The following is a 22026-nucleotide window of genomic DNA, read 5'->3' on the forward strand; positions in this document are numbered from 1 at the left end:
GGGCACCCTGACTGGTCTGTGGCTACGATGCCCCATACACAGCAACTTGTGGTGCTCATTTTTCTGCTTTTTCTTGCTGCCTCCTATATCCCACTAAGATGCCATTATCACAAGATAATCAATGTTCTTCTCTTAACATGTCAATGGTCAGGTTATGGCACACACACACACACACACACAGCACATATTTTAGGCTTTTGTTAGTAATAGTAGCAGCATTATAATTGTATATGTCTAATGCCAAATCAGTTTCCACAGAGTCTGTTTACCATTAGCAGCGAAAAGAAAATCCCAAATTTTTCGTTTGGACACCAGAGCAGGAATAGAGGGGGAAATCTTCCAATGTGGACGCTAGGTCTGGTGACCCTGGTGATTGTGAGGGACTTACCCTCACTTCCTGTTTTGGCTATGGCAAAGGAATTGAGAAAAGATCTATATATAGCACAAAGAGATGGCAAAAAATATATAATAATTCTGACAAGGCTATAACCCTCCCTAACTGTATCCAAAGTTAAAAAAAAAAAAAAATAAGTTTTGCCTTTAGCTACACTTTACAGCTAGTGAAGGAGGGTGGGCCAGTGTGGATTGGATAGATCCCAGTCCAGCAAGGAAGCTAGCTGTGAGCCTAGCAAAAGCAATGCAAGCAAAAAAGATGAACATTACAATTTGCCCACAAAATATAAAGTGCTTATTATGTGCAGGTATTTTCAGGTAATTATTTTAAGTAAATGTTATCTTCCAACAGGGAAATAAGTTAAAATCACAGTCTCTACCGTCATGTTAAAGACTCTCCAGTTGCACATCCCCACCAGGGTTTTCAAGCCCAGGGTATGAAGTGGAGACTTCATACCCTGGACTACAACAAACCCTTCATACCCTGGGCTTGAAAACCCTACAACAAAATGGCCATCAAGCCTTCTTTGAGGCCATCAAAGTAGTAAGCCAGAACATAGAAATGTAAACATTGGGTACCACTTATCTACACGAGTTAGCCTCTAAAAAGTGAATTCTTATTTTGGAGAAATGTGCTCATTCCCTGTTGCCTCTCCAGAACAGGAAAATATTCAGTGTGACACAGGCATCAAAGAAACCTGATAAGGGGTTTAACCCTTCAACACCCTTTCCAAAAACTGGAAAAAAAAAAAAAAACACATGCACTTAAAGAAAAATACAAGATCAGGTAGATTCAATTAACTAAAGCAAAAGGTATGCAAACAAGATTGATATCTTGAAATGCAGCTGTCAACCCAACCTAGATGTAGCATGTGCTGAAGATAAAGGTTTATGTGAAAAAAAAAAAAAAACGTCCGTTAAAGGATAAGTTCACCTCTTATAACATGTTATACCAATATCAAGGGTGTAACATGTTATGAAAGAACTGGCCCCCACTCCCTTGCTGTGACAGCTAGCGGGGGACCTGTAGCAGCGCTTTGCGGGTGGTTTTAACCCTTTTTCGGCCACTAGCGGGAGTTACAAGCGCCCCGCTAGTGGCTAAATACCCCTGCAAATACGATGGTAAAAGCGCCGCCAACAGACTCGCTGCCCCAGTGTGAAAGGGGCCTTAAACCTAGTTAAAAATGACAAACTTGACAGCGGACAATGCTTTTATGGAAGGTTCTACTAGTAGCTAAATATAGAGATTCTTTTTCAGCCTAGCCCTAGACTGAATCTTTGAAAAGGGTGTTCAAAAAAAACATGAAAGATTACAGTTAGTTTATTATTATAACACTTGTTTAATAAATTCACTTAGTTGAAGACCAGGCCGCATTTCATTTGTCATCCATCTAAATAGTTCTAAAAAGTTCATAAACTATTTCAACTGCAGCTTTTTCAGAAAAAGGTCAAGAGCGGCAGCCTACACATTTCTTGCAATGCAGGTTTTCTTTTGATGGGCGGGTCTGTTGGGTTACGTTACATGTCAGGAGACTAGATTCCAAAGAATTGACCGCCAGTTCACTACATAAAACTGTTTCCTCCATTGTTCTCCTAAAAATGCTGAGACAATGAAGGCTAATATAACAGCCATACTAGAGATTTATTGTTAAGGAAATGCATATAAGAGGAAGAAAAAATGTACACACATTAAAAAGGGGTTTCCAGCTTCAGCAAAAAACTAAAATTAGTAATATTCCCTTAATCTAAAGGGAAGACTTAGTACTGTGCATTTACTTTAAAGTCTGTTCTTCAAGCTACCTTATATGCAAGCTGTGCCCCATCAATGGAAGCGTGCCTAACCTTCATTTTATCGTAATGAGCTGCCAGCAGTCACCATTTGGCTGACAATTTACTACCCAGCATGTTCCATTTTTCGATCAAAGTTTGCTAAACTGGACAGTGCCGACAGTCGTGCATGGCCAACTATACACCTTTCTAGTCATCTACTGTTCCATATCCCTGCTTATCTTTTTTGACCAACTATAAATAATAAAAAAAAAAAAAAAAAAAAAAAAAAAAACTGCAGCAGCACTGCAATCGCTTTTTGTGTCACACCTATAAGTGCATCAGACACCAAAGTGAGAACCTCAACAGGGTTATCCGGCGATTAGCTGCGGGAGGCAACCCCACTGAAAGCAATGAGAGGCTGCTGGCTCCTGCAGCTAATTGCTACGATGTACATGTAATCGCTCATGCAGCGATGACATGTGAGTGATCAGCCCTGGATGCAGACTGCCTGGCAGCGAATGTATGCGAGTGGCAGCGGTAAGTTGCATGAGCCAGCTGCCTCCCATTGCTTTCAATGGGGCTGCCTCCTACAGCTAATCACCAGGAAGATCCAATGTTTCTTCTCGCATGTAATCAGTTTCAGGTGCATTCGCAGGTGTGAATACAACCTAACAGGAAATAAACTTACTTGATCCTCCACTTCTTGCTTATGTCTAGGGGAACACAATATGGGTGCATTCACACCTATAAATGCACGCAACCCCGATGCGAGAACCTCAGGAGAGGGTTCCCGGTGATTAGCTACAGGAGACAACCCCACTGAAAGCAACGAGAGGCTGCTGGCTCCTGCAGCCAATTACAGGCCACTCACAGGTAATCCATTCATGCTGTGATCATATGTGAACAATCAGCCCTCGACCCAGACTGTCTGCCAGCGATTACATGCAAGAAGCCTCTGATTGCTTTCAATGGGGCTGCCTCCCACAGCTAATGGCAACTAGCTCCACTGGGGGTTCTCACATGTAATCAGTTTTGGGTGCATTCGCAGGTATGAATGAACCCCAATATCAAATGTACTTGCCCAATCCTCCTACGTCTCACAACTTCTGCACACCCATCTATGGCGCAATCAAGACTACAGCAGGGTCCACAGTCCTGCTCTGGAGCTTAGGACACAAAGGGACAGTCCACCACTGGATCTTGGGGAAGCACTCTCTGCTGGGGGAGTGGAGGAACAGATAAACAGAATTGATTCTCCGCTCCCCTGGACAAAACGAGCTATAAACCCTTGCAATTCGGGACAAAGCTAAACTGCAAGGCATTTTATTTTTTTCCCAGGGTTGGGTTTTATATACTTTTATTGTCTTAGTAAAAATATTGTTTCCCGCTTTACACCCCAGTGCTGTATGCTGGTATAACTGAGATCCAGCTACAACCCCTACCACAATTGTCATCACAGAGACGTGTATTGCAGAAAAACAACAGAGCACAAGAACAGACAAGAGTGCTGGATCCAGATTTTCTCAGGGTCAATGAAACTGGCTCCGATTCAGCAGCACTCGTAAATAGGGAGGAAAAGAGGGGAAGGACCCAGAGTTTAGAATCCACATTTGTACAATACAAGGAGAGTGCCAAACATCTTGGATGTTTGTTTTTGGCAATCTCATTGGATTGTATGTATGTAAATTCTGTCACTGGGCACACTAGGTCTAAACTCTAGTGTATATTAGACTACATACGCATTAAATGATGATTTTGTTTTCCCATTTTATGATCTGCCAAAGGGATCTTGTGCCTTTAAAATGGGAGATAAGTAAACAGTACTTCTATTTTGCACAGCTGCTGCTTTCCGAGTGTGGCCATCCTGTCACTGGCGGGTATTTCAGAGAAAAGCTCAACAATTAGAAGCTTATTTCAGCTGCAATGTTGCGCAACTGAAGGATTTAAACAAGAAAACATCTGTTTCACAGTTGCGGAGAGGTAATTTGTCTATTCAGGCTGCCAATGTGAAGTTTATTTGCGTGGAAATTCATTTCAGACTTGCTAGTACAATCAGCAGTCCCAGTTTTATAAATTGTGATGGGGAAGAATGGAAGAGTCAGGAGGGGAGTTATAAAATCCAGCCATGTTACAGGGAGATTTATGGCATTATTCCTGGCTGCCGCTACCCACGTGTAATTAGCAGCGTGAAGTCATGGAAAATCGAGGGAAAGCCAATACAAGCAGTGTGAAAGTGCTGTTTAGTCTCCAGCTATGGATGCCATATTACACTGTGTGTTGGGTAAGCGGACTCACTCTGTTCAGTGATGCTAACTTTTTTTTTTTAGGAAAGGTACAAAAAAAAAAAAAAAAAAAAAAAAAAAAAAAAAAAAGGTGCTTCTTTCTTGCCAGAAATACTGCTCGGATCCTCATATCACTTATCGCCCAGACAAAATAAAGTGGTCTCTGCCTGTCAGGTGCATTTCCAGTGCTTGCAGACTGCAGAGAGAACATTATTTCCAAAAAAAAACACGCAAGACTGGTACTTAAAGTGGAAGTAAAGGCAAAACCTACTCTCAGTCACATTCTAAGCCTAATTATCTAGCCCTGTAAAGAAAAAAATAAAAATCACTATACTTACCTATTCTGCAGCTACTCTGGTTTGGTCTCCAGCAGTGCCCTCTGTGTGCAGGAGAAAGCCGGAAACGGCTGAGATGTGACATCGCCCATTTACTATGAGGCTTCCGTTGTCGGCTGCCTCTCCTAAACATTGAAGCTGCTGCTGACAGCTCAACTCACGACTAAAATCGGAGTGGCTGCAGAAAGGGCAAGTATAGTAATTTTTTTTACTTTCAAGGTTATATAGATTAGGCTTAGAATGTGGCCGAGAGTTGGTTTAAAGTTAGATTTTTTTTTTTTATTATTCAGCCAGGGAGCTGAAAGAAAAGGAAAAATCATACAGATTCCTATATCTAAACAAACAAGGTGGATGGAGGAATCCCCCCAGTGGGACATAATATTCGGACAGCAGCTTGTTCAACTGAGGGGGACACACACAGATTAAAAATTTGGCTGGGCCCTACAAAACTCCTATGGACTGGCAGGTGTAAACAACTGGTTTCTGGTTACACCTGCCTACCTTCAATCTGATCTGCAAAAAAATAAAAACACGGAAGGGGATCTGTCCATAGAGCAGAGCGCATCGGCTCTGCATCAACAGAGCGGAGCGGAACAGGCCTGTCATCTACCCCCTCTGCTCAGCAAAGCGGATTTCACCTCATGTAAACGGGACCTTATTGTAATGACACTTAAAAACAGGAGGTTATATTCTTGGTGCCATTAACTGGGCATGGTTCATACTCTATTTTTGTACTCCTACAAAAAATTACAGAAATGTATGTAATAAAATGCAGCACTAAATTGTACCGTCTCTACTAAGTATATAAGATTGTTTGTGCTACGCAAGATGGACCAGGTCAGGACAACAAAGCTAGTAATTCTGCCACCTGAGCTTGGCGTCTGACCTCTCCATTCACTTCAGAAGTGCTCTAAACCAAAACCACTTAAGACTTGTGCATGCTACAGATGGTTGTGCTACAGTGACTGTGAGAAAACGAAATGCCACTGATCAATGAAGTGAAAAGAAGTGATAATGGTTCATACTAGTCCAACTTCAACTGGAACAACGTTGTTTGATCTGATCTGGACCTCAGAAAACTGCCTCAAGTGTGACAGCATATGACTCAAGTAAAGATCACAAGAACAAAATATGTTTAAACCCCATTCTAACCCTATTTGGCAAATGTATCTCAAAATAAAAAAGATTTACCCAATACTGGATAATTTGTATATACCTTTTACAACCATGTTGTGCAATTTAGTTAGCTCAACGAACTAACTATGGTCACATACATAACGCTTGCATTTATGTCTCTAAACACTTCCCGTCCCTAGGATGTACCCGCACGTATTTGGGAACAAATGATTATGCACTGTAGTCATGATCCTGGTATCAATATTTTCAGCCAGCAATGGGTTTTAATGTAAAAGTGACCAGGTGTCCCTTACTTCCCCTCCTTTGACAAATGAAGCCGGAAGAGATGTGTATTATGCACATTTTGGTTGTTTATTTGATCAAATTGAGATTTGTTTGATCAGATGCTTTTGAGGACAGAGGAGAGAACATGAGTCTAATGCTGCAGATCTCTAAATAAAGAGTACCTGTCACTGCCCATGCTATCACAAGGGATGTTGTTCATTCCTTATAATAAAATGGATCCAAATAAAATAAAAAATTGAACGAGTAAAAAAAATAAAAATAACTATATTTAAATAAAAACAAAACAAAAAATGTAATGTGTCCCCATCCCTTGTACTCACAAGTGCATGTTTTCCTGAAAATAAACGCTTGATAAACTTTTGTGCAAATAAAAAAAAACATAAAAACTTGCAACCACCATTGTTTTATTCTCCCAGGCCTCTGCTTTCAGAAAATGTATAATCCTTGGGGTTCTATCTAATTTTCTAGTAGTACAGAAAAAAAAATGCAGGTGAGAAATATCAGAATTACTCTTGACTGGAAGTGGTTAATATGGGCTTTGTGTGTAAAATGCCTCAATAAAATACACCAAGAAAAATGAAAAAAACTGCAAGGTAAATAAAAAATGTATTCTATTTGGTCTTTTTGTGTTTTATACACCGCTTTTGTCCTAATTGTATTTAACATTTTTGAATGGATTTATGCTTGTAAACAAATCTATTCATACTAGTCACCCTTTTCTTTGTTTCACTTGCTGACATTCACATGAATGGCTTTGTTTACCTTCAAACCCATTCATGTCATTAATGAGTCTGGAAACCAACCTACAGTATTTATTGCAGAAACTCCCAGAGGTCGCTGGGAGTCAGGGAACGAATAAGTGCAACCTGACGGGGAAAAATATGGTCGAGAGAAGAACGCATTGACTGGGGGTGGGGGAGAAGTCTGGGAGAGGAGAAGGCCAGTAAAGGAGTGGATGACAGAAGAAGCAGCAGGCCAGGGAGAATGGCAGCAGAAAGGTGTGCGCGGTGGGTTAAGCAAACCCGCAAGCTGTTTATTACAATACAGGGCTAGTCAATCAAGTTGTCAACCGGTTTACTCTTAAATCTGAGCTCCTCCCTGAATGTGTCATAATTTCCCAGGAGTCTGTGGGCAGTACCGTGATCTAAAATTGCATTATTTCCTGACAAGAACTTACTCGCTTTAAGGCGGATCACAGCGCCATTTTTAAAAAGGGAAGAAAGCCCTTTGTTGCCAGAACTTTAGAAACAATCTGAGCTAAGGCCACCGGTGAATCACGCATGTGCGAGATAGAGAGGTGCATGCTGGTTACCCAGCATGCACCTCACCAACGCTTATCCAGTAAGAGATATTGATTGGGCTTCACATACCCACAATCATGATGGCAACGGCCACAACAGGAGGGAGAAACTTGTAAGTATTTCATTTATATTTTAGAAACTACAATTAACCCTGTATACTAGTTTTTTTATTTTTTTATTTAATAATGCTCAAATCAATAAAAAAAAAAAAAAATAATAATAATAAATGTGTCCAGAACTCTGCTTTAAGCTCACCATACATGTTACAACCTGACCATAACATTTTTGTAAAAACAAGTTTCGGTTTACCAAAACTATGTAATACGAGCACCTACCTACGCTAACCAATCAATCTGTATCTAATCAGATAGACCCTTGCACCACACAGTTCTGTGTAGATTTAACAAAGATTGTACACTCAAAACTGTACAGTGAGCTTTAGGTTGGAGTGAATGGTTCTTAATGTTTTCGTTAGACCCATCATCAAATATAATTCCCCACAAACAGGCACATCAAGCTCCCTCAGATTAATGGAAGATACAAATTAAATTGATCCAGATCAATCGTATTTGGTCATTTGACCAAATGTAGATTCTAGACTGAGATTTACAGAGCAGCCATTATGAAATCTTCAAACAGAAGCTTGTTATTGTAAACTATGCTGCAGCAGCCATTGGGGTTCACACAAAAACAAGAAATCTGCTGTGATGGACCTATTCTTAATAGTTTTATTGCAAAATGTTGAGCTTTCATAAGCTCTTGAACTATTCAGACATTACCACTAAAATCCTAACTTCTGCTATAAATTTTCTGATCCTAGATCCAACTATAAAGCTGCATGTCAAAAGGTGTGCCTTTACCTGTTGAGTGCTGTCACCATTCACCATGTGTGGTACGAGTGGTACGTCATTCAGTAAAGTTGTGGCTTCCAATGGAGGAGGCTGGTCGGCCATCATAGTTGAAATAATCATTCATCGACAGATGTTTGCATCCACCACCTGCAAACAATAAAATGCCATGTTTACATTTTACAGTCAGCCATTTCCTACTCAATTAGAAATCAGTTTACTTGTTTTGTTTTAACATTTGATTTATATTGGATAACACAATGCAATAAAAATTATTTCTGAAAACTCCCTTGCGTTCCTAGGAGTGACAAACTTTTTTTTCTCTTGATGCTGCATACAGTCTTGAAAGCTCAGTGTGTAATTCTGTGAACAGCAGTTACAGCAAGACAGAAGGACTGGCAACTTCTAACTTTTTGAATAGTATATACAAAATACACAGTGAAACACGCTAGAATAATCTTAACTTTTGGAAACGCACTGCAACTGGATTGCATGGTACTTTTGTACCCGTGTTTGGGGTGTCATTAACTTTGCACTGACATCTACTGCAGATCGCAAGGGCATTGCAATTTAAATGCAGTACTGTAAACATGGCACGGTATGCCTGTTTCCCAAAACACATTGTAGCATGAACGGACCCTAAAGCTAAACTCCAAACAAATACATGTATGAAATACATATATAAAAACATCTTTCTGTAAATCCAGTTCTGAGATTGAAACAGCCCTGCCACAATTCACAGTCCTGTCTGCCAGCAGAGGGAACCTGATCTTTCTCTTGTGAACAGTTCTCCATCACTTATAGGCCTCCTCACTACCCCCAGCCTGAGACTGGACGGTGACTGGAGTGGCAGCAGACTGATGCGCTCAGCTCACTGTCACTTTGTTCTATCAGTGTGCTCCTTGCACTGCAGAACAACTGGCTCCATATGCTGCTTTTCCATATTCCAGTCTGCTGTACAGGGCAAGAGGATGATTCCAGGTCAAGTTAAGGATTTTTCACTCATTGCATTAAAAAAGAAAAAATTAATAAAATAGCAACCTACTAAAATATACAAACTGCATTGATTTCAATATAGTGTACAGTACACCATGAAAGCTACACAAAATATGATCACATTCAATAACACAATTTTATATTACATATAAAAATGGATTTGAATGTTCTGAAACCCTGGCATCACAGGAAGCATGACTATACAGACCACTCCTAGTAATGACCACTGGTGCTGGGTTGGCAACATCCCCCTAGCATCTATGACCGCTGATGAGGTGTCTACATAGCACTTCAATGAAGATAGGAAATTTAAAGCAGTACACAAGGCACAGCATACAAACTTACAATTTAGTGGTAAGGCTAAAGTTTAGCCTTAACCCAAACCTTATACAACATAATTTTTTGAGAAAAATGTAATCCAGCTTTCTCATGAAAAAAATAAAAAATGAGATAACAGGATACAGGAAATTTGTCATGCCATATTACATTTATCTGGCATTATTCCACAAGAATAAAACAAAAGAACACTGTGCTGCAGAGCAAGCTCACTGCAGTCATTTTCCAAGTTTACATGCAATGAACTGATGCAGTAGAAGCCTACACAATACAATGTTTGAATTGAAAATATATGCAAAGGATGTTGCAATCAGTGATTAAGGCGACATCAATAACAGAGCTGAGACTGAATTAAAAAGGTCAACTTCCTTTCTATTGTCATGGCTGATACTGCCAGATTTCACATGAATTGCATTATATACCCACATCACTTCCTTGACCAAACAGTTTTATATTTGCTGCTTTGCATACTTAAAAAGGACAATCACTTGTGTGTACACAGACACACACACACACACACATATATATATATATATACATATATATATATATATATATATATATATATATATATATATATATATATATATATATACACACACACACTAAAATTTGTAGAGGCTTTAACTTTAACACAAACCAACCAATATACATGTATTGGCCTAAATGTATGACTAAATTTGAGTTTATTGTTTTTTTTTCCCTAGTAGAAAATATGGGTTTATTTTCAAAATTGTTAGTTTTTTTTCGTTTATATTGCAAAAAATAAATATCCAGTGGTGATCAAATACCACCAAAAGAAAGCTCTTTTTGTGTGAAAAAAAATATACTAATTTTGTTTGGGTACAGCATTGCAGGACCAGTTAAAACAACACAGTGCTAAATAGAAAAAAATGGTCTGGTTATGAAGGGGGTAAAACCTGGGCTGAAGAGGTTAATTTTTTTGAGCTATTAATAGTGTTTAGCAGGTAAAACACATTGGTTACGGGGCTATGTTCCAATCACTCTGCACAGCAGCAAAACTATAAAGCACAGACAAGGCCAACAAGACCCAGGCAATCCTGCAATAGTGATCAATATTAGCCTCAAAGTACATCTCAAGAGTATTGACTTTTTTTTTCATTGATAATCATTAATAAGCACTTTTAAAGTAACTTTATGCTTTGAACATGCTGTGCTTATTTGGTTTCTTCTTTTCAGACGAGCTAAACAAAGGCAGACACAAAAGCACGGAGGTACTGGGAAAATCCCGTCTTTGTTAACAGAGGAAAATAGCTCATATATTCAAATTGTTTAATCTAAAATCACCCTTTGTGAAAAACTAGACTAGTAACAAAGCATCTGCTGTCCCAATACCTACCTCGATGGTTTATATAAACTAAAGTTTCTGTCACGTTACTTTCAGATCAGAAACATCTGGAGGTCTTAGCAGAACAGTTGCCTGAGGTTTGCACAGACACAACCACAGACAGTGTTTGAAAGGGGTATTTGAAGGGGTTTTCTAATCCAAATGAAAAGCGTGCCCCTGCTTTTGACAACCTTGTCAAATAAAATAAAGGGGTTCTCCTGAAGAACACTCTTAATCTAAGCAAGAAGAAGCCCATTGCCTACGAAGATTTTTTTTTGTAAAACTCATATGGTTTCCAGTGAACAAAGCTAGAATACACTTCATTATCCTAAGCCACATGTGGCTGGTAACTGACTGCAAGTATGGTTACCGACTCCAAAAACCTCCCAAAAAACCTACAGAGTTCTAATACATAAATTGAGCATTTTGTTTTTAAAGTAAACCTGTGATCATTGGAATATGGGAGATGCCATTGTTGTAAACGTTCTCTGCTAACAGTTACCAATAGGTAGGCCTATAATAAGGCTAACCTATAAGTAAATGTGTAAATAACTCCTAAAACGTGTACCGCTTAAAGCGGAGTTCCACCCTAAAGTGGAACTTCTGCTCATCGGAACCCTCCCCCCCTCCGGTGTCACATTTGGCACCTTTCAGGGGGGAGGTGGTTGCAGATATCAGTCTAAGACAGGTATTTGCACCCACTTCCGGGCATAGACTTCCACTGGAGTCTATGCCATTTCCTGTCCCACCGCACTATCTGCTGGGACACACACGGATCCAGAGACAGTGCGGACCATTCCTAGTGCGCTGCATGACTAGAATGGCGGCAGCAGCAGCCGAGACCCGAGCGATCGGTCTCGGCTGCCGACATCGCTGGACCCCGGGACAGGTAAGTGTCTATTGATTAAAAGTCAGCAGCTGCAGTATTTATAGCTGCTGGCTTTTAAAAAAAAATCTGTAGGTGGAATCCCTCTTTAAGAGATATTTGCATTACATTCAGCCAGTGACATCACTGGGGCATGCTCTCTAAAGGAACGGCAACAGGTGCCGTTTCTTCCATGCCCCGTGCCGTGAACAGTGGCTCCCGCACGCATGTGCAGGAGTGATGTCATCGCTGCTCCAGCCAATCACAGAGCAGGAGCCCGCGAACCCGGAAGCAAGACGGGTGAAAATGGTAGTGGCTAGAGCGCTGGCATGTGGTGCTGGAACAGCTTTGTTTCCAGGTAAGTTTTATATAACGTGCCAGTATGCGATGCATACTAACACATTACGATTTTACCTTGCGGGAAGAAAAATAAAAAATAAAAATGTCCAGCGGTATACAACCGCTTTAAAGTTCTCACAGTGTGCAATAGAAGCTGCGTCAAAGCAGATAGAGCGTGCCTCATTTCCTGGCTGGCAGAAGTTCAGCATTATCTAACTCTTTCCTCCCCAGCCTTACAGTCTCGGGCCACCTTCTTTCACTGGATTTCAGTTCTTTTAAAGTATGGAGGTTCAGCATTACATGTAGATGTTCCAGAATGTGGTCTGCATGCAAACGTATCAAACCATGGAACGACCACTCTTCCAGACTATCTACCCATAGAGACATTTTGAAATTTGCCAGCTCGCTCTTGGGACTGAAGGCTTGGGAGAAGTACTATATAGCAGGGCGCTAGATTTTTAGAAGCTATGCACAGCATTCTGTTGGCCCTTCCAACTAGCCAAAAACTGCCAGCATTGCATAGAGAAGCACAGATTCAGTGATGACATTACTGGGTCTAAAAACAAGAAAAAATATGTGATGAAAAAGGTTTTATTTAAAGGTTTCATTAGCATGATGAAAGGGAAAAGAAGAACCCAAGAAAGCAAAATGATTACAGTAGAAGTCTACCCCAACACTAAAATCCCTGCATCTAGAGACATCCATGATCTAACACTAACCTATCTAGTCCTGTAAGGAAGAAATCCTTTTTTGAAGCCGATCTGAGCTGATCCCATGCTGAGCTGTCAGCAGCGGCCTCTCTGTGGAGGTGGGTGCAGAGGACACAGCCGACAACGGAAGCTCCATAGGAAGTCTATGAGTGACGTCACTCCCCATTCATTACACAGTTCCTCTGCAGAGCTTCCGCCACTGGAGACCGGATCAGATGGGTTTCAAAAAAGTTATGTGTACGGATTTTTTTTTTTTTTTTTTGTCAAAGCTTAAAGCGGCGTTTCAGCCCTAAAAAAATAAAATAAATTAAAGTCAGCAGCTGAAACAAAAGTAGCTGCTGACTTAAGACTTAACTTTCCAGGGCACCGGCGATGTCGGCCCGCCGAGGTCGACATGTCCCTCGGCTCTCGGGTCCCAGCGCTGCCATCCTCACTAAGGGAAACAGGCAGTGGAGCCTTGTGGCTTCACTGCCTGTTTCCTACGGCGCATGCGTGAGTCGCGCTGCGCTCGGTGAATGGGACGCGCCGTGTTAGGGAACACACAGTTCCCAGAACACAGCGCACCACATTATCCAGAAGAGAACGCGGAGGAGGGGAGAAGGCGAAGATCACTGAGGAGCAGGAAGAAGGCAGATTAGGAAGACTGCCTAGCAATAGGGATTTCTGGCCAGGTAAAAAAAATGTTTTTCCTCAAATGTTTTTTTTTTTTATGAATATTAATGCTTTTTTTTTTTTACGGTGGAACTCCACTTTAAAGTAGAACTATAGGCAAAACAATTTTTTTCCATTTTGGACAGAGGGCTATAACCCCTATAATTTTTTTTTTTCTTATCTGTGCCCCATTGCAGAGATTTCCCTTCACTTCCTGTCCCATAGCCAAACAGGAAGTGAGAGTAAATCCCCGCAAACCACCAGGTCACCAGAACTAGTGTCCCCATAGAAAGGTTTCTCCCCTATTATTCTGGGGACAACCCAGAATTAGGGGGTTTCTTTTACGTTCACTTTCAATGATAATGGTAAACAGGACAAATAGAGAGGGTGAATCTCCCCATCAGGGGCACAGACATCAATAAAAACTGACAAGCATTCTAATCCCTCTGCACTCCATCCAAAAACGAGAAAAAAAATAAAAAAAGTTTTGCCTTTAGTTATACTTTAATTGAACAAGCTGAAGTTAGAATCCAATTGGCTACCAGTGTTAATTTTGGCAGCAATTTTTGATTTAGTTTTAGTATTAAGACTAAAATGGCATTTTAGCTTTAGTCCCATTTTAGTCTCCTGCAATAGTTTTAGTCGTATTTAGTTGACTAAATCTCCAGTACATTTTAGTAGACAATCTCATTTTAGTCATCCAAAATAGAATGGATGTAATTAAACTGTAATGCATTAGTTAAACATTTCTCGTATTTTAGTAGACTAAATGTTTTAGTCGACAAAATTAACACTGTTGTCTACCATGCAAATGAACCCTGCTGTCTTCGAGTTGTTGTAAACCTAGTTACACCACTTTTACCTAAAGGTAAGCCTATAACAAGGCTTGCCTGTAGGTACTGGAAATATCTCCTAAACCTGCACGGTTTAGGAGATATTTATCATATATGCTTGCACTGTCATTGGCGCATATGCACAATGAAGGAAGGGCGTGACTGTGCCGTTTCTAAAGGGCCCGTGCCGTGACCAGCGGCTCCCACGTGCATGCATGGAAGTGACATCACGCAACTCTGGCCAGTCAAAGAGCCAGCGTCCATGGCTCCAGAAGGAAGAGGAGTGAAGATGGATGCAGCCACCAGCGGGGACATTGCATGCTTTGTTTGCAGGTAAGTGTAACACATTGGGCTAGTATGCGATACATACTAGCCCATTATTAAATTTGCAGGGGAAAAAAAAAAGAGGAAGTAAAACCCATCAGGGTTTCGTTCCTCTTTAAGGTGACAATGCTTAGACACTGTACTGCGTCTATGGAGGAACATCATTGTCACCCAAGGACAGGTCCTCTTTCAGGATTACAGAACACATCCCTTTCCACTGAACTAAAAATAAAAGGGATGTGTTCTGTAGTCCACAGAGAGCTGGGAACAATGCTAACTAATAACAGTCAGCATAGGCAGAAAGTACAGGATGTTATCTCACAAGATTTCTAGCAGGGTCAACGGTTATTTTTTCACTTATCAAACAAAACAAAAAACAAAAAACACGTTTAGTAGCATATTTAACAGATCAAAAAGGAACATAAGGAGTTCACTGTTAAAGCCTGGTACACACAATTTTGTTTAACCCAGCAGGCTGAACGAAAAAAAAAAAAAAATACAGAAGAGCTCAAGAGGGGCCGCTGTACTAACTATGCAATGTTAGTAAAGAGATCTCGCCCACTGAGCTATGCTTAGTCTTTGGTTGAGAGCGCTGATTAGATGCCAATCAGCAGATGTTTTTCGGTCTTGCCCATTAGACAGGCTTCTGTTGGACCAGGTGGCGTACACACTGGCCAAACGTTCGCCAGTTTCTATTGACGCCTGATAGTCGGCCCGTATGTACAGCCCTTTAAGATTTACATACTGCACATGTCAAAAAATAGAGGCTGATGTTGTTGGCCTCTCTGTAAGTGCTAGCTGCCTGTATTTGGACTCAACTTCTGAGACACTGACCTTGGACAAGCATGCAGATCGAGAGGTCAGAGGAAAATCAGGGACCCAAACATGCATTCAGAGATGGCAGCTTACAAATTTTCTACATATATTTCCATTTAAATGCCAACATTGATCTGATGGACCCGATAACCATCATCAGTTCTCAGAGGACATGTGCTTGCCTCCATGGTTAACTAAACATAGGTCACTACATAAAAACCTACAAGTTAATACAGGCCAAAAATTGGCACAAAATACAGATAATGGTTTCTACTGTTTTTTGTGTGCAGATGACAGATTAACTTTAAACGGGGTGCAGTCTTTGTTCTTGAATCTGACCGATTGACAAATGGTTCACAAAAGTCCTAAATAGAGTCTTTGTGAGTTGTTACTCTGCAGTGGAATTTGCTCAAAGATGAAATCTCTCATATTTTCTTACACTTGCTTACTGGCACACTGTCAATCCCTAATTCATTGATTGCACAATGCTTAACAAAACCAGGGAATAATTAAATGTTACTGTGAATAATTAACCTCTCTCACCAATTAAATCCTCAAGTGTCCATTTAACAATTTACAACACAAAGCTGCGCCACCCCCCCCCCCCCCCCCCCCAAAGAAAGATTATTAAAGCAAGACAAAAGGTTACAAAAAAATAAAAATAAAAGTAAACAGTTCTTCAGCATTGCATTTTTAAATAGTTGGCTCTCACAAACAGTCCTCTGAATGCTCTTGAACTGAATTGTAACTACTGCCTTTATTTTTAAAAACATTATGCAAATTGTTGGGTATATTGCAGGTATATCAGGATTTTATAGCGCCAACAGGTGTTTTGTGTACATAAAAAAAAATGATATTATATAATTATACACACACACTAAAAAACAAAAATCCACATCTTTGCACTATATTGAAAATTTGTAAAACACTAAACTCAATTTAAAATAACACTTCCTTTATATGAAAAAGATTCTAAGATTCATACTCCTCTTTACTTCTTAGGCCCCTTTCACACAGGGCGGATCAGTAATGATCTGCCCCTGTGATGATCCACTTGCTCAGCGGGGATCGCTTCGTTGTCCCCGCTGAGCCGGCGGCGGACAGGGCAGGGACCGCCCTGTCAGCTCTCCGCTCTCCTCTATGGGGGATCGGATGAGCACGGACCGTCTGTCCATGTTCATCCGATCCGCTCTGCAGACGGATAGAAAAATAGGCTTTTCCTCCGTCTGCAGAATCGGACAATAGCAGAGGCAGACGATAGCGGGTGTCCGCGGATGTTCATCCGCAGACACCCGCTATCCCATAGGAATGCACGTATGTCCGTATTTCATCCGCAAACGGATGGATGAAATACGTACATAATGTCCGCATGAGTGAAAGGGGCCTTACACAGAAAAAATCCCAGTGAAGTATACAGCTTTTATCTATATAACATTTTAACCCCAATTTCAAAAAAGTTGTGGCACTATAAAAACAGAATGCAAGGATTGGAAAATCTAATAAACCCATTTTTATTCCTAGAATTAGAAAACATATGAAAAAAAATGTACCAGTTTAAGAAAACATAAGGTCATTTTGAAACCGACGGTAGCAACAGGTCTCAAAATAGTTGGGACAGGGCCATGTTTACCAAAGTGTAGCATCCCCTCAACTTTTGGGCCTCATGCACACTGGAGGTTATAAGTTGTAGATTTTTCCAGCCAGAAAATGCCCCTGCCAAAAAACACAAGGGCATGGACACAAAGGATAACATGCTGGGGAGTTTAGTGGCTGCAAAAAAAAAAAAAAACACAAACGTCTGTAGCATAAAACAGCAGCTGTAAAAACGTCCAGTGTGCATGAGGCCTTAGGAACATTTTGTAAGCATCTGGGTACAGAGGAGACCAGTCACTGGAGCTTAGGGAGAGGAATTTTGCCCCATTTTTGCCTGATATAGGATTCTAATGGCTCGCCACTCCTGGGTCGTCTATCAAATCTTTTGTTTCAAGAGGCGTCAAATATTTGCAATTGCTGAACGGTCTGGACTGCAGACGGGCCAGTTCAGCACCCAGACTTTTCTACTACGAAGCCATACTTTTGTCATAGACGCATTATGCAGTTTAGCATTGTCCTGCGGAGATATGCAATGCCTTCCCTGAAAAAGACAGTGTGTGGATGGGAGCATATGCTGCTCTAAAACCTGAACATGCATCGTTCAGCATTGATGGTGCTTTTCCAGGTGTACAAGCTGCCGATTCAATACACACTAATGCACCCCCATGCCATCAGAGATGTAGGCTTCTGAACTCTTTAGTCTGGAGGATATGGAGTCCATGGTAGCCAAAAAGAACATCAAATTTTGATTTGTCTGACCACTTTGCAAAAGACCATTTTAAATGAGCTTTGGCCCAAAGGTGGTGGCGTTTCTGGATCATGTTCAGATACGGCTGCTTCTTTGCACGAAAGAGCTTTAACTTACATTTTTGAATAGTACAGAGAACTGTGTTGACAGTGATTTTTGGAAGTATTCCTGAACCCATAAAGTAATGTCCATCACAGAATCAGGTCTGTTATTTTTATTTTTTTAACTAAATTTTTATTGGATTTTTCACATATACAACATAATGCCCTGCATAACATTAGTAGTTCACAAGTCACAATCATGACAACATATAATATCCAGCTAGGGGATAGTTGAAGCAGACTAGGATAGAAAGATACAGAGAGTAGAATTAGTAGTGGTTGGTGAAAAGTGGTGCCTTAAGGGTAGGGCATCATGACATTTTCTAAGGTCAGAGAAGAGTGGAGGGTCATTGTGGGACCCAATATAGTAGGTAATTTACACGCTGGTAATGTGAGTCAGGAGAGTAGGTGTGACAACTATGCAATGTCAGGAGGCCACACCCAGGGGGGCACCTTATAGGATGGAGACATGCACAATAAAATGACTTATCAAATATTTTGACTCAGTGTAAAACTGTAGCATCTGGTATGATGAAGCCAGTTTATGGTAGTGGGTTACTGCTTTGAACTTTGAGCCAATGTTCCCTTTGGGTGAAGAATTTAGATGTGCTTTGGCGAACATATATTCCATGTGGCATTGGTTGTTGCGCAAAGAAATTACTAATTGGATGGTGGGCACCGGGTGGGTTAGGATTTTTCCAGTTGCGGGCAATTGAGTCTTGCCGCTATCAAGATGTGGGTGAGTATTGACCGTAGTGTGGCTGGCCATTCGGTTAACCCTATCCCTAGTATGTCCAACTATGGTGTTAGGTGAGCCTTAATGCCTGTGTCTGAGCATATGAGACTGGCTACGCCTTTCCAGTATCGTTGGCGAGCAGAACAAGTCCACCATATGTGGACCAGGGATCCATCTGTTGCAGTTCCTCCAACAGTTAGGGGATATTGAGGGGAAATGTTTGGTTGGAGTATAGTACCAGCAATGGTAGAGCTTCATAATTGTCTCCCAGTGGGAGACGTTCCTGGAATAGGTATGGTGCTGTTGAGAGAACTGTACCACACCTCCTCTTGTGTGGAAAAATGTAGTACTTGTTCCCAGTGTTGCATAGCTGTGGATTTACCCTCAGAGCGAGGAGTGGTAAGCAGTGAGTACATAGAGGACAGACCTTTGGTGTAGGGTTGTCGTGTGGCATAATATTGCAACAGTTCGTTAGTAGTTTGGTCAGGGAACCACTGAAGCTATGATAGGGTGTGCCGGATGCGCAGGAATCGGAAGAAGTCATGGCGTGGTATGTTGAAGATAGTAGAGAGATGGAAGGTAATAAATCCCTGAGGAGTGTACAGGTCACTTAAGTTGCACATGTCCGCTCTAATCCAGTGGCTTAGGGGATAAGTTGGATGTTAAGAGTTCTACAGTAGTGAGTGGTAGGAGATGCCTTTAAGCATTTGTGGAATTGATCGTCAGACTCTCATGGTGGCATCAACAGTGTCCAAGAAGGACCTAGGTGGGTGGTAGCTGAGCCATGATGCCCATAAAAGTAGCTGAAGGTCTTTAGATATCACTGTGTGGTCAATTTGTTTCCACTTAGATGACGAGGATGGGTTCCACCCATGTTTCGGTTGGTCGAGAATTGCCACTTTATAGTATGTTTGGATCTCTGGGGCTCCCATTCCTCCATATTTGGTCGCTAGGTACAATGTTGAGTGGTGTAGCCTGGGGCATTTGCACTCCCATATGCATTTAGAGTTGAGGATACGTTGTAGTTTGTTGAGATAGCAAGGCAATATTGGAATTGGGAGAGTTCTAAAGAGGTATAAAATAGGAGGCAGAAGAAACATCTTCACTAGGGCCATGCGTCCTGCCCTCAGGTCTGTTTTTAATGCAGTGTCATCTGAGGGCCAAAGATCATGGGAGTCCAATATTGCATTCTGGCCTTGTCTCTTGTGCGCAGAGATATCTACAGATTCTCTGAATCTTAAATCATTATGTACTGTAGATGATGATATATTTAAGGTCTTCGCAACTTTATGTTGAACATAATTTTGAAATAGTTTGACAGTTTTAAGACACAGCTTTTCAGATTGGTGAACCTCTGCCCAATTACCATATTTATCGGCATATAACACGCACAGGCGTATAACATGCACATTCATTTTAAGAGGGAAGTTTAAGGAAAAAAATTTGATTTTAAATAAGGAACCTTGAGGCAAAATAAGGGTCAGTGCCCATCTGCAGCCTCATCAATGCCATCAATGCCCATCTGTAGCCTCACAAGTGCCATCAATGCAGCCTCGCCATTGCCATCTATTGACTTCCTATTACAGAGGCCGCCAAGTAAACAGAAGATTCTCGCTGTATGTAATCTGATGGCGCTTGTCCCACCCCCCTCCATGTTCCCTCCGAGGCAGCTAAAATTTAAGTATTGGCGTATAACACGCACACACTATTTGCACCTGATTTTCATGGTGAAAAAGCGAGTGTTATACGCCAATAAATACAGCAACTGCAAAATGTTGTTCCAGCTCTTCCTTGTTAGTACCACTTACGTTACCAGCTTTTTGTTGCCCTGTTCCAACTTTAAGCCATCAATTTCAAAATGTTCTTATTTTTTTCCTAAAAGGGTACATTTTCTCAGTTTTAAACATCTGATGTGTTTCTATTTTGTATTGTGAATAAGGATTCATACAATTTGTAAATCATTGCATTCTGTTTTTATGTAGACTATATACAACATTTTCAGAAATTGGGGTTGGAATATTATGTTGCATATTATCCCACAGTGGGTGTTCATTTTAGCTGAAATGATCATGCATGAAGACTACCCCTCAAATCTATGGCTAGCACAAGGCATGGCTGCTTGCTATAATCTGTACAATATTATATATACACACACACACACACACACACGTGATGGGTTCTAACTCAGATTTTTTTTTATTGTTCCTGTGTCCATGATAGGGCAATTCACTTCTACTGCTGTGATGACCAAAAAGACTAAGTGGCGAAATAGCCAAAACTGAGTGGTCACCAGAACAGGAAGAGGGGGAAAATTTTCCAACGGGACACAAATATAAAATAAAAAAAACACACGGACAAAAAGGCGAAAACCTTAAGCTGCCTATAGATGGACCAAAATTTGTCTTGTTGTTAAAACAACGAGGAAAAGTTTTCCAATAATCCTTTTCAACAGAACAGCGGGGGATTCCTCCATCCACCTGTAAGGATGGATGGAGGAATCCTTTTTTCTCTTTGGACCTGTTGACTATCCGGGAAAAAATAAATAATAATAAATGTACCCATATGACCAGCTTTACTTTGGAGAACCTTCCTCTCTTTTTGTTGTGTCTACAAGATGGTAAGCAAAAAATAAAAAAAATATTTTGTGGAACAGTTGTATCCGTTTACTACTCTAAGGTTAAACATTTTGTTGTTTTTTTTTGGATAGATATACTTTTACATGTTGCTGGTTTCCGGTATATCACATTTAAGACTCCTTGAGCAGTATTATAAAACTTGAGTTAAAACCTAACGTTATAGGAAAAGCCTTTGTAAAAACCAGGGGCTTGCCACAGTTTTCAAAATGCTTTTCCTCAAATTGTAATTGGGACTTTTTCTCATTATGTGAATAGCAAACTTCCCCCAGCATTATTAGAAATGTAATTTAGATGTAAAATGGGGTTCAACCATCAATTTTTGAGGTCTTGGAGATTAAAAATAGAGAGGGGGGGGGGAGGGGCAAGGGTCAGATACCTTTTTTTGTTTAATGGACACACATTCAGGGCCTTCAGGAAATCAGTGGACACTAAAAAATAAAGCAGCGCATGATAACACACATGTAGAAATGTGAATTGTGCTAATGATAAACCGTCAACATATGGAAAACAGCCATTAACCACTTAAGGACTGAGCCTGTTTTTCAGACACAAAGTTTACAAGTTAAAAAATTTTTATTTATTTTTTTGCTAGAAAATTACTTAGAACCTCCAAACATACATTGTTTTGTTTAACACCATAGAG

At 40.6% G+C, this 22026-nt stretch overlaps 1 protein-coding gene across 3 annotated transcripts in view; it reads right to left on the reverse strand.

The window, feature by feature from the left end:
* LOC143924856 (fibronectin type-III domain-containing protein 3A-like) overlaps positions 1-22026 on the reverse strand; it is a 144678-nt gene that overhangs the window by 54944 nt on the left and 67708 nt on the right. For 2 of the 3 annotated variants that reach the window (XM_077449551.1, XM_077449391.1), the window contains exon 2: positions 8364-8501. In XM_077449551.1, coding sequence (XP_077305677.1) covers positions 8364-8474 — 111 coding nt within the window. In that variant the 5' untranslated portion in view covers positions 8475-8501. Of the gene's footprint in view, positions 1-8363; positions 8503-22026 lie in introns of those variants that run through there. The other variant, XM_077449471.1, reaches the window with a different exon arrangement.

Source organism: Lithobates pipiens, unplaced genomic scaffold (assembly GCF_037356315.1).
Source record: "Lithobates pipiens isolate NorthernLeopardFrog02 unplaced genomic scaffold, aLitPip1_a1.2 Scaffold_1, whole genome shotgun sequence".
Classification (NCBI taxonomy): domain Eukaryota; kingdom Metazoa; phylum Chordata; class Amphibia; order Anura; family Ranidae; genus Lithobates; species Lithobates pipiens.